Genomic DNA, 12,404 nt, shown 5'->3' on the forward strand with positions numbered 1-12,404 from the left:
ATTCCTTGAGGATGGACTCGTTGGATCTTCTTGCAGTCCAAGGGACTCTCAAGAGTCTTCTCCAACACCACAGTTCAAAAGCATCAATTCTTCAGCACTAGGATTTCTTTACAGTCCAACTCTCACATCCATACATGACTACTGGAAAAACCATAGCTTTGATTAGATGGACTTTTGTTGGCAAAGTAATGTCTCTGCTTTTCAATATGCTATCTAGTTTGGTCATAACTTTCCTTCCAAGGAGTAAGCATCTTTTAATTTCAAGGCTGCAACCGCCATCTACAGTGATTTTGGAGCCCCCAAAAATAAAGTCTGTCACCGTTTCCACTGTTTCTCCATCTATTTGCATGAAGTGATGGGACCAGATGCCATGATCTTCGTTTTCTGAATGTTGAGCTTTAAGCCAACTTTTTCACTTTCCTTGAAAGAGGAGAAAGCTTTCAAGAGGCTCTTTAGTTCTTCACTTTCTGCCATAAGGGTGGTGTCATCTGCATATCTGAGATTATTGATATTTCTCCCAGCAATCCTGATTCCAGTTTGTGGTTCATCCAGTCCAACGTTTCTCATGATGTACTCTGCATAGAAGTTAAACAAGTAGAGTGACAATATACAGCCTTGACGTACTCCTTTTCCTATTTGGAACCAGTCTGTTGCTCCATGTCCAGTTCTAACTGTTGCTTCCTGACCTGCATACAGATTTCTCAAGAGGCAGGTCAGGTGGTCTAGTATTCCCATCTCTTTTAGAATTTTCCACAGTTTGTTGTGATCCACACAGTCAAAGGCTTTGGCATAGTCAATAAACGGAAGTAGATGTTTTTCTGGAACTCTCTTGCTTTTTCCATGATCCAGCGGATGTTGGCAATTTGATCTCTGGTTCCTCTGCCTTTTCTAAATCCAGCTTGAACATCTGGAAATTCATGGTTCACATACCGTTGAAGCGTAGCTTGGAGAATTTTGAGCATTATTTGCTAGTGTGTGAGATGAGTGCAATTGTGTGGTAGTTTGAGCATTCTTTGGCATTGCCTTTCTTTGGGATTGGAATGAAAACTGAGCTTTTCCAGTCCTGTGGCCACTGTGGAGTTTTCCAAATTTGTTGGCATATTGAGTGCAGCACTTTCACAGCATCATCTTTCAGGATTTGAAACAGCTCAACTGGAATTCCATCACCTCCACTAGCTTTGTTTGTAGTGATGCTTCCTAAGGCCCGCTTGACTTCACGTTCCAGGATGTCTGGCTCTAGGTGAGTGATCACACCATCGTGGTTATCTGGGTCATGAAGATCTTTTTAATATAGCTCTTCTGTATATTCTTGCCACCTCTTCTTAATATCTGCTGCTTCTGTTAAGTCCATACCATTTCTGTCCTTTATTGTGCCCATCTTTGCATGAAATGTTCCCTTGCTATCTCTAATGTTCTTGAAGAGATCTCTAGTCTTTCCCATTCTATTGTTTTCCTCTATTTCTTTGCACGGATTGCTGAGGAAGGCTTTCTTGTCTCTCCTTGCTTGTCTTTGGAACTCTGCATTCAAATGGGTATATCTTTCCTTTTCTCCTTTGCCTTTCACTTCTCTTCTTTTCACAGCTATTTTAAGGCCTCCTTAGACAACCATTTTGCCTTTTTGCATTTCTTTTTCTTGGGGGTGATCTCGATCAATGCCTCCTGTACAACGACACGAACATCCGTCCACAGGTCTTCAGGCACTTTGTCTATCAGATCTAATCCCTTGAATCTATTTCTCACTTCCACTGTAAAATGGTAAGGGATTTGATTTAGGTCATACCTGCTTGGTCTAGTGGTTTTCCCTACTTTCTTCAATTTACGTCTGAATTTGGCAGTAAAGAGTTCATGATCTGAGCCACAGTCAGCTCCTGGTCTTGTTTTTGCTGACAGTTTAGAGCTTCTCTATCTTTGGCTGCAAAGGATATAATCAATCTGATTTCGGTACTGACCATTTGGTGATGCCCATGTGTAGTCTTCTCTTGTGTTGTTGGAAGAGGGTCTTTGCTATGACCAGTGCGTTCTCTTAGCAAAACTCTTATTAGTCTTTGACCTGCTTTGTTTTGTATATTAAATATACAAACTAACCCCAAAATCAATTTTCTAGTGTGGAGGTCCTACAAATAGCACCAGGGCAAAGCCAAAACAGGCAAAGCTCAATGAACTGAGAAGAGAAAAAGGAGAAGAGATTAACTAACAAATGAAAAGAAAATCTAGGGGAAACCACAATCGGAGCTATGTACTGCAGGTAACCCCTGCTCAAGACCTTGGAGCTGAGACTGTTTCTGCTAAGTTCCTCTTTTGGGGTGAACCATGGTTTCCTTAAAAAGAAGTGGGAAGTCAGATACAAAAGGTCACATAGTGTATAATTCTATGGGGGCGGAGGGAGGAATGGGGAGGGACTGCTTAATGGGTAGGGGGTTTTTGAACTAGATGGAGGTGAGATCTGCACAACACTCTGACTGGATCAATACTAAATACCACTGAAACATACACCTTAAAATGATCAATTTGACGTTATGAACTTCATCGCAAAATACTGTGTATGTACACAACACACACAGAACAAGGTTAGTGACAAGTCTCATTTCTCAGAATATCTCTCGTGAAGTTTAGCCTTTCATTTTATTCATTTTTTTTCAGCTTTATTTAGGTATAACTAACAAACAGGAATTGTATATATTGTGTACAACTTGATGATCTGCTATATGTATAAACTGTTAAGAAAATCCTCGCAATCAAGCTTGTTAACATACCCATCCCCTCAGTTCAGTTCAGTTCAGTCGCTCAGTCGTGTCCGACACTTTGCAACCCCATGAATCGCAGCACGCCAGGCCTCCCTGTCCATCACCAACTCCCTGAGTCCACCCAAATCCATGTTCATCAAGTCAGTGATGCCATCCAACCATCTCATCCTCTGTCGTCCCCTTCTCCTCCTGCCCCCAATCCCTCCCAGCATCAGGGTCTTTTCCAATGAATCAGCTCTTTGCATCAGGTGGCCAAAGTATTGGAGTTTCAGCTTTAGCGTCAGTCCTTCCAAAGAACACCCAGGACTGATCTCCTTTAGGATGGACTGGTTGGATCTCCTTGCAGTCCAAGGGACTCTCAAGAGTCTTCTCCAACACCACAGTTCAAAAGCATCAGTTCTTCACTGTTCAGCTTTCTTCACAGTCCAACTCTCACATGCATACATGAGTACTGGAAAAACCATAGCCTTGACTAGATGGACCTCTGTTGGCAAAGTAATGTCTCCGCTTTTTAATATGCTGTCTAGGTTGGTCATAACTTTCCTTGCAAGGAGTAAGCATCGTTTAATTTCATTGCTGCAATCACCATCTTCAGTGATTTTGGAGCCCAGAAAAATAAAGTCAGCCACTGTTTCCCCATCTATTTGCCATGAAGTGATGGGACCAGATGCCATGATCTTCGTTTTCTGAATGTTGAGCTTTAAGCCAACTTTTTCACTCTCCTCTTTCACTTTCATCAAGAAGCTCTTTAGTTCTTCTTCACTTTCTGCCATAAAGGTGGTGTCATCTGCTTATCTGAGGTTATTGATATTTCTCCCGGCAATCTTGATTCCAGCTTGTGCTTCCTCCAGCCCAGCATTTCTCATGATGTACTCTGCATATAAGTTAAATAAGCAGGGTGACAATATACGGCCTTGATGTACTCACAGGGTCACCACTAAACATAAACTTTTAAGAGAGGCGTAAACGATTTCCATTCAGACTGTCTGAAGAATATAATCTTTAAAAATAGAAGATCATTGGGACTTAAGTTTTCCTTCTCCACAAACCCATTAAGCCTTAGGTTATTTCATTTCAGAGGTGGGTAGTTGGTTCCTCTGGTGTGGTTTTCCACATACAACGTACATATGTCTCTTAGATGGCCATGTACAGATGTGCCAGAACACTCCAGATTAGCTGGAGCACTTCCCTAACCAAAAGACACCTTGGAGAAACCAGTGTGATTATGAAGCTACAGCACAGTTCATAACAGCCCTGGGATCACTTACCCAGAGTCCACATCACCTGTCCACATCAACCACCTACCTGTGTCGGCCGTTCATCTCCAAGCCCACGACAGGGCAGATGAAACGCGCCCGCTGGAGGTCATCATGCTTGTCGCCTTTCGTGTTTCCTTTATCACCTTCCCAGGCAGGGTTGTCAGAGAGCCTCAGTTCTGTCACATTCTGTGAAAAAAACAGCAACAGTTCCTTTGACAAATGGATCATCCTTAGCCTTAATTATTGTTCTAGTCCCTTCCCATCCAAATCTCTTTTTCTACTTTTCTTTTGCATCAATTAACACAGAAATGAAGTTAAACCATAAGTTGTGATAGAAAACAAGATTTTTTAAATGCACTGTCTAGCAAATTATTAATTTCTATTTTACAAGCATTTTGCTAAAGAAGGCAAAGGAACTTTGGACATAAAAATTTATCCCACTAAGAGAAGAAAGCTTTGTATTAGTATCCTCTGGAAAGGAACACCTTCCTTCTTGGCTAATGAAGCCTCAGTCAAGCTGTTCATATTACTGACCTGCCATGTTAATTTAATAGCTGAAGAGACAGTAAAATCTGTGAGGCCACGGTCTAATGAGTTCAAGGCAGGCTATCAGCTGGGAATTATTGTCATACTCCAAGATCCAGTTATTTGGGTTTTCAACATTCAATTTTACAAGGAGTGACTTAACAGCCTCACTTTAGCATCTGAAGCATTTCTTCGTAATTAACTGCACCAATTTGATTTCAACACTCCAGGGAGCAGCTGAGCACGTCCAAAGCAAAGCCGCCACACAAACAACTTCTTGTTTGAAAGCTGGTGTGCGCACATTAGGTTCTTTGCTCAGAGTATTTGTGGACTATTAATTACAGTAATAATAACTTTTGCATTGTTTTATTTGAATCCTTCTATCTTTATAGTTATGAGTTCTTAGAAAAAAAATTTTGCATTAAAATTAAAAGTTCAACCACATACATTACATATTTTAAGTGTAGACTTGTATAAGTTAATTTCAGTGGTCATCACATTTTTGAGATATGGTAATTCTGCTACTGTGGGTTTTTGAGAAATGAATTTTCTTCTCAAGGAAATGATGACAAAGATCGACATGGATATCCCCACAGCATGACCATCAGCCACAACTCAGAATTACTAATTTGTCTGAAATGAACTATTCCAAATCCCTATATCCTTTAATTACCCCCCAAAAATCAAACAAAACGCCTACTATAGTAATAAGCTAAAAACTTAAAAAAGAAAGAGGAGGAAGAACAAAAGGAAAAAACTCAAAGCCTCAGCCTGGGACTCAGGGGCTCTGGCTCTGATTTAAGCAACCCTCTGACAAGCCATGAGGCCTCACCATGTCACACACAGTGAGATGAAGTCACACACAGTGAGATGAAGTGTCTGACAAGCTTTGCAGTTCTCACTTTCTTTACTACTTTATTGATTTTTCTCCCACTGACCAGATTTGAAAGATTCTGTCTTCTCAACAAAGCTCCTTTACTAAAAAACTTGGTTTTCCACTTCTGTGATAGAAATTTGTCAACCAGAACATCTAATCAGCAGGAGACAACCACAATGACTGAAAAGTGATCTATCTATAAAAATCTCTAATTGTATAAAAGTGTCTTCTAAATAAAAAAACTCAAGTAGCTGAGTTTTAACTTCAAAAATTATGCCTGTTAACATTTATACAGCACACTGAGAGTTTCTGAAGCTCTTTCACACACATTAAGTCACCAAAGATTTATAATCCAGTAAGTACAGGTGTGGGGACTTCTGGCTTGAACTTTAAGTGACGTGTCCTAAGTCACACCTTTATTAGATGGGTGGATGGGACTGGAATTCCAATTTCCAAGTTCAGTCTAAAACATACATGAATTCTATACAATAAACCTTAACCACTGAGACCCCCAGAGCACTTCAGAATCACCTGTCTTACCTTAATGCTTTTAATGTGAGAGGCTGCCTTCCCAAGAGCCTTTTCGGAAGATTTGTCCAATAAAAACTCAATGACTGCATCTTTGTTGTAGAGTCTGCAACAATAAAGATCAGTCAAGACATTCTGGCAACAATCAACCTTCATCCAAGGGAAGAAGACTAAACTGAGTACAATCTAAAGTCATTTACGTCTGATAACAGAAATGTCCCTGCACTCCTAAAAAAGTAAATTTAATCCTGTCTCAACCACTTCCAAAGCATACAAAGAAAGAAACCAGTTTAAATCAAGGGCTATGTAGACTGGCAGTCAGAGGACTGAATGTGACCCAAACCAAGATTTTTTCAAATTGGGAAATTTAACATAAAACGTTTTCAGGCTTCCCTGGTGGTTCAGTGGTAAAGAATCTGACTGTCAGTGCGGAAGACACAGGTTCAATCCCCGATCCAGGAAGATCCCACCTGCCGAGGGACAAGTAAGCCAGCATGCCACATCTATTGAGCCTGTGCTCTGGGTCCTGGGAACCAAACTACTGAGCCCTGTGCTGCAAACACTGAAGCTTGAGCACCCTAGAGCCTTGTGCCACAACAAGAGAAGCCACCACGATGAGAAGCTTGTCACTGAACCAGAGAAAAGCCTGCTCAGCAACAAAGATCCAGCATAGTCATAAATAAATAAATAAAATTATTATTTTTTTTAACATACATTTTCAACTTTTCCTGGAGAAAAAAAAAATCAGATGTTTTGGAATCAGTCTACCTTCTTGAAATGTAACAACAAGCTGGAATTGAACAGCAGCTGCCTTTTATTTTATTATTATTATTTTTTTGCTATGCAGCCTGTGGGATCTTAGTTCCCCAACCAGGAACTGAACCTGGGCCCTCAGCAGTGAGAACAAGTCTTAACCACTGGAACACCAGGGAACATGAACTCTCCAGTTCACCCAGTCCTCACCATGCCCTACTGATCCCACATGGGCCCTTTATGCATTTATGTTTGTAACTTAGCTCCCTCCTATCAGGCCCTGAGTTTTCAACCCATGTATTAAACAAACCAAACTGAATAGAAAAGTGCAAAAGAACAGAAAAGTGCTCTGAGACGGAATGACAACCCAGGCTTCACAAATTTGCTTGCGATTACTCACATCTAATAAATCAAGAACTGTATTTACATGTTAAAATTCTTTTTAACACCATGTAATAAAAACTCGTCTCCATTAAGTGAAGGAACTATACCTGCCAAGTTCACAGGCAACTATTGGTCGTCTTAGTATTTCCTGACTTAGAGTACAGTAGTTCCACTGGGCCACTAATTCAGCATCCTTGTCGACCTGAGAAGAGAAAAAGAAAATCCTTTCAGTTAATTTTCTCCTCTGAAAGACACACGCTCCACAGAATTCTACATATAAAGGCTTATTCAGTAATACCACGCTGTGATGATTTTTGTTTTTTAAATCAAAATACTGACACATGAAGCTGGGATTTAAAAAGTCACAAGTAATTAATAGTATGTCAAATAAAGGCCTCTCTATATATGATGTGTACAAAGAAACAGTTTACATCAAGTCATTAAATGGCTTATGTCAATTACATATAAATATTAATATTTATATCCTAATAGTAAACTAGGAAGCGCATACAGAAAAAACAAGCAGTACAGGTTGATTTCTAACAGTGGGAACAGCTCCAAAGTTGTAGCAGAATTTAAGGGCAAAGAATTGAGAAGACAGGCATTAAAAACAAAAACAAAAAAAAAGAAGTTCAGCACAAAGACTGTATAATTCCTTACAAAAATCATCCATTTAACAGAAATGTTTTTTTGTAGAGTACTCACTACAAGGCATATCAAGTCATTATCCACACTCTAAAGATTCAGATCTGAGACCCTCCAAAGCCCTCAAATGATATTTCCACCTATTTAATATCCCATGTCTCACTCTTTACTGTTCCTAAAATGTCAAACCTGAATAATGTAACAAGATGGCAAACTTGGTGGGAAAAAAAGGAAGAAAAAAATAAAGAATCCAAATTCCCTCAAATTTAATTTTTGCAGGAACTATTTAAGGGTTTACTGTGTGCCAGGTACTGTGCTAGACAGTTTCTGTGACTTAGTCTTTTCAGTTCAGTTGCTCAGTCGTGTCTGAGTCTTTGCAACCAACCCCATGGGTTGTAGCACGCAAGGCTTCCCTGTTCATCAGCTCCCGGAGCCTGCTCAAACTCACATTCATCAAGTCGGTGATGCCATCCAACCATCTCATCCTCTGTTGTCCCCTTCTCTTCCTGCCCTCAATCCTTCCCAGCATCAGGGTCTTTTCCAATGAGTCAGTTCTTTGTATCAGGTGGCCGAAGTATTGGAGCTTCAGCTTCAACATCTTTTAGCCCTCATAAAAACTTATGAGTTAGGATTCTTATCTTTGTAGTTGAGGAAACTGAGGTACCAAGAAGTTAAATTGCATGTCAAGGTCACACACTCAAGCAGAGGAGCGAAGATAAAAAGTCAGGCAGGTGGGCTCTAAAGACCATGCTTTTAATCGCTACTCTCTATTACATTTCTATTATTTTGTATAACTTTTATATTATTCATTTTTATTGAAGTATAGTTTATTTACAATATTGTGTTAGTTTCGGATGTATAGCATAGTTATTTGAGGTTTTTGCAGATTACGTTCAATTATAGGCTGTTACAAGATATTAGATTTAATTCTTTGTGCTATACAGTTAATCCTTGTTGCTTATTTATGTATTTGTTGTTCAGTCGCTCAGTCACATCCGACTCTTTGTGACCCCCATGGACTGCAGCACGCCAAGCTTCCCTGTCCTTCACTATCTCCCAGAGTTGGCTCAAACTCATGTCCATTGAGTCAATGATGCCATCCAACCATCTCATCCTGATTTTATGTATAGTAGTTAGTATTTGTTAATCTAGATAAATGTGTCCTTCCCCTCTATAGTTTAAAACAAAACCAAACACACAAACAACGAAAACCCCACCACACTACTGCAGATGTTGTCCTATTCGGTCCCAAGATCCAACAGCCACATTTCGCCATCTTAAATAGCTCTTATCATCAGCCACACTGTAGAAGAGCCCTGAGAGAGACTTGTCACCAGTGAAGCTGATATACTATACCTTTTGTAGATTTAAAAAGCTACATTAGGCAAGTTTAGGATCTATTTTCTAGATCCCCCACCTGCTTCACACCACAGTCCTTCACTGCTTCAAAAAAACCACCTGGGTGAGTTGGGGACAGGGAAGGAATTACTCCTTCCCAGTTTAAAATCTGGTCCACCCAAGGTCTTAAACCTGAGGACTGTCTTGGGCCAAATCAAACATACTGTACTTGATCGACAAATGTTATTATATACCAATCTGAAATGCAAGCTCTACAAGGGCTGGACTCTGTTCACTGCTATAACCCCAGGGCCTAGAATGGTGTATGTCATAAGCACTTAATATGTATCTGTTGAGTGAATAAGGATAATAAAAATCCACCCTGCCTGGGTACTCAAGTTGTTTCAGATCACCCTTTCTTCTTTCTTTCCCCTTCTGACATCTATTCTTAGCCAAGCCTGTCAATAAGCTACTCCTCTTCAGTTCTGGGCTCAAGGCAACAAAACCGAGCTAAATACTATCTGGGTAAAAGCTCGCTCACACAAGTGGTAGCTACCCAGCATTAATCTCTGTACACGTAGCTGTGATCAGAAGGGCAAACGCCATCACCTTAGGTGTTCACTCACTCTCAAATTCCATATACATTTGTTGGGAGTTGACTGTGTGGCAGACACATCACAGGGGTCTCAAAAGTGACACATACATGGCCCCTATCCACATAAGAAATAGACAAAGAATAAATAAATATAGTGATAAGCACAATAAAGTAAAGCAGCAGAAGAAGACAGAGCAATCAGAAGAGAGATGTATTTTGGCTACAGTGGGCTGGGATGACATTTCAGTAAAGAATTAACTGCTGTTAAAAAAAAAAAAAAAACACCAAATGATATGATTGTCTCAGTGAAGAACATATCAGGTTGAGGAAATTATACTCCAGGTTGAGGAACAAGGCCTCTGAGCTGGAACAGAATAAAAGAACTGGAGAAAGGCAGAAGAGGAGGTAAACAGATCACATCCTGTTTGATCACACAGGGTCTTGTGGGACTTTTTTTCTGAATACAATGGGAAATGACTGGAGGGGTTTAAATACAGCAGTGATTTAAATACAGTAGTGATACATGGAATTTACTTTAAAAAAAAAAAAAAGAAGACTTATCTGGCTACTGATTGGAGACTCATATTGACCACCCAGTATGGCAGTCACTTATATTAATAGTAGGTAAACACCTTCTATATTAAAAAGTAATTACTGGGGCTAACTCTGAAATCCTGAATAACTGGATGGGAATCCTGGTTTCATTATCTAACAGTTGTGTGATCTTGGTCATGTTACTGACTCAATTTCCCTGTTAGTAGCCTACGACTTAGAGACTGAACAACAACAAAAGCAGGGAAATTATAATACATAATTTGCTCAATCATTGGTGAGAATTATGGATTATTCAATCACGTGTTTATCTACCTTATTTATAGTGCTGAAGAGGGGGAAAAGGTGCAGCCTCAGCCCCCAGGAGCTTACCACCCTCTGAAAGTTAAAGTCGCTCAGTCCTGTCCCACTCTTTGCAACCCCATGGACTATACAGTCCATGGAATTCTCCAGATCAGAACACTGGGAAATGTTCAGTAGCCTTTCCCTTCTCCAGGGGATATTCCCAACCCAGGGATCGGAACCCAGGTCTCCTGTATTGCAGGCGGATTCTTTACCAGCTGAGCCACAAGGGAAGCCCAAGAATACGGAGTGGGTAGGAGAAGGCAATGGCACCTCACTCCAGTATTCTTGCCTGGAGAATCCCAGGGACGGGGGAGCCTGGCGGGCTGCCGTCTATGGGGTCGCACAGAGTCGGACACGACTGAAGCGACTTAGCAGCAGCCTATTTCTTCTCCGCGGTCTCCTGCATTGCAGGCGGATTATTTACCAACTGAGAAGCCTAACCACCCTCTGAGACCAACAATAATCAACTTGAACGCAGTGTACACGGTGGTTACTTTTTAAGTGGAGGCCCTGACCTCAAAGGTAACGGTTTGAGACTTCACTGAGAAAACGATGTTAGTGTGTACAGAACTCAATAAACAGCGACCATCTGTATCACTGTTACTAGCAGCAGACAAACTTCAGATCCTGGTTCTGCCACGTACTAGCTGTGCAACTTTCTCCTCCTGAGCCTCAATTTTCAAGTCTCAAAAGTGAGGCTTCTGAAAGTATATACCCGTAAGGCTGTTTTGAAAATTACATGAGACACCCTATATTATGCGTACTGTCGGATGAATGGCAACAGCCCGCAGTCAATAAAGGTCCCTTATTAACACTGTGGTTAATTTTGAGTTCTCTGAAAGGGATAAATAAGCCCGGTTGTATGCGGAAACCCGTTAACTCCTCCTCCCACCTCCCTTCGCTTCCTGGGAGCGTTCGCAGCCCGCACCACCCCCAGGTCCCACTGGGCCCACATAACTCACCTTCTCAACCTTCTTCGGCCCCTTCACCAGTTCATGCCTCTTAGGGATTGTTCCTCCGTCGCAACCCATCGCAAGCCAACAGAGTCCAGAGCAATCACCTACAGCAGCAACTTCCGGAGTCCCCGGCGACTGTTGGACTCACTTCCGGCGCGCCGCAATAACGCAATACGCCAGTCTCCACGCGGAGGGGCGGGGCGGGGCTTGTGCCCAGTCTTGGTTGCTATGGAGAGCGTCGCTAGGCGCTGGGTGTGGTCCCGCAGCGGCGGCCCCTGCAAAGCGAAGGCAGGGTCTTGGTGCAAGCAGTGTGCAGAGAGTTCTCCCACTCTCCGGCTGCAGCCAGTTCCTTCCTCTTTCCGGTGGACGTGGGATTCCTGCTGCATCCGCCTAATCGTTCTTCCACCCTTCGGGGGCGGGGTCCAGGGGGCGGCGCGGGTGGGGACGACTCAGGAGTAGCAGAGTGTTTTGGGGCCCCATCCCACCCCAGCCTTTCTGACTGGGCAGACATCCCTAGACTGGGACCGCGTGGAGGAAAAAACTGAGTTTTATTAGTGCAATTAGCGATGAATAGGGATGGATCCATCATTTCAGTTAACGTTTATGTGTCTAAAAGAGAACGTATCTTTTTACTGGGCGTCGGCTGTGATCGAAGCACTCACAACAAAGAAGTGATGTTAACCGAGATTGTGCGGGAGTGAGATTCTATATGGCCTTAAACTTTCTGATACTGCCGTGCATATTGTATATACATGAAATAGTTCACACAGTTTGTACATGTATATATTTCATTCACAGCATCCTGAAGCCCAGGCTAAAAAACAAATTTTTTAAATTGAAAGATTCCCCAGTGGCTCAGTAGAAAAGAATCTCCTTGCAATGCAGGAGACACAGAAGATCCAG

General features: G+C 41.6%; 1 protein-coding gene across 1 annotated transcript in view; it reads right to left on the bottom strand.

Moving 5' to 3' along the window:
- The window catches only part of RTF2 (replication termination factor 2), a 45,300-nt gene extending 33,659 nt beyond the window's left edge, over positions 1–11,641 (bottom strand). The window contains exons 1-4 of the mRNA XM_012188941.3: positions 11,508–11,641; positions 7,178–7,272; positions 5,946–6,039; positions 4,050–4,189 (exon numbers count right to left, since the gene is read on the bottom strand). Coding sequence (XP_012044331.1) covers positions 4,050–4,189; positions 5,946–6,039; positions 7,178–7,272; positions 11,508–11,576 — 398 coding nt within the window. The 5' untranslated portion in view covers positions 11,577–11,641. The remainder of the gene's footprint in view (positions 1–4,049; positions 4,190–5,945; positions 6,040–7,177; positions 7,273–11,507) is intronic.
- Between the last annotated feature and the right edge of the window lie 763 nt (positions 11,642–12,404).

The sequence above is a fragment of the Ovis aries genome, chromosome 13 (genome assembly GCF_016772045.2).
Source record: "Ovis aries strain OAR_USU_Benz2616 breed Rambouillet chromosome 13, ARS-UI_Ramb_v3.0, whole genome shotgun sequence".
Lineage (NCBI taxonomy): Eukaryota > Metazoa > Chordata > Mammalia > Artiodactyla > Bovidae > Ovis > Ovis aries.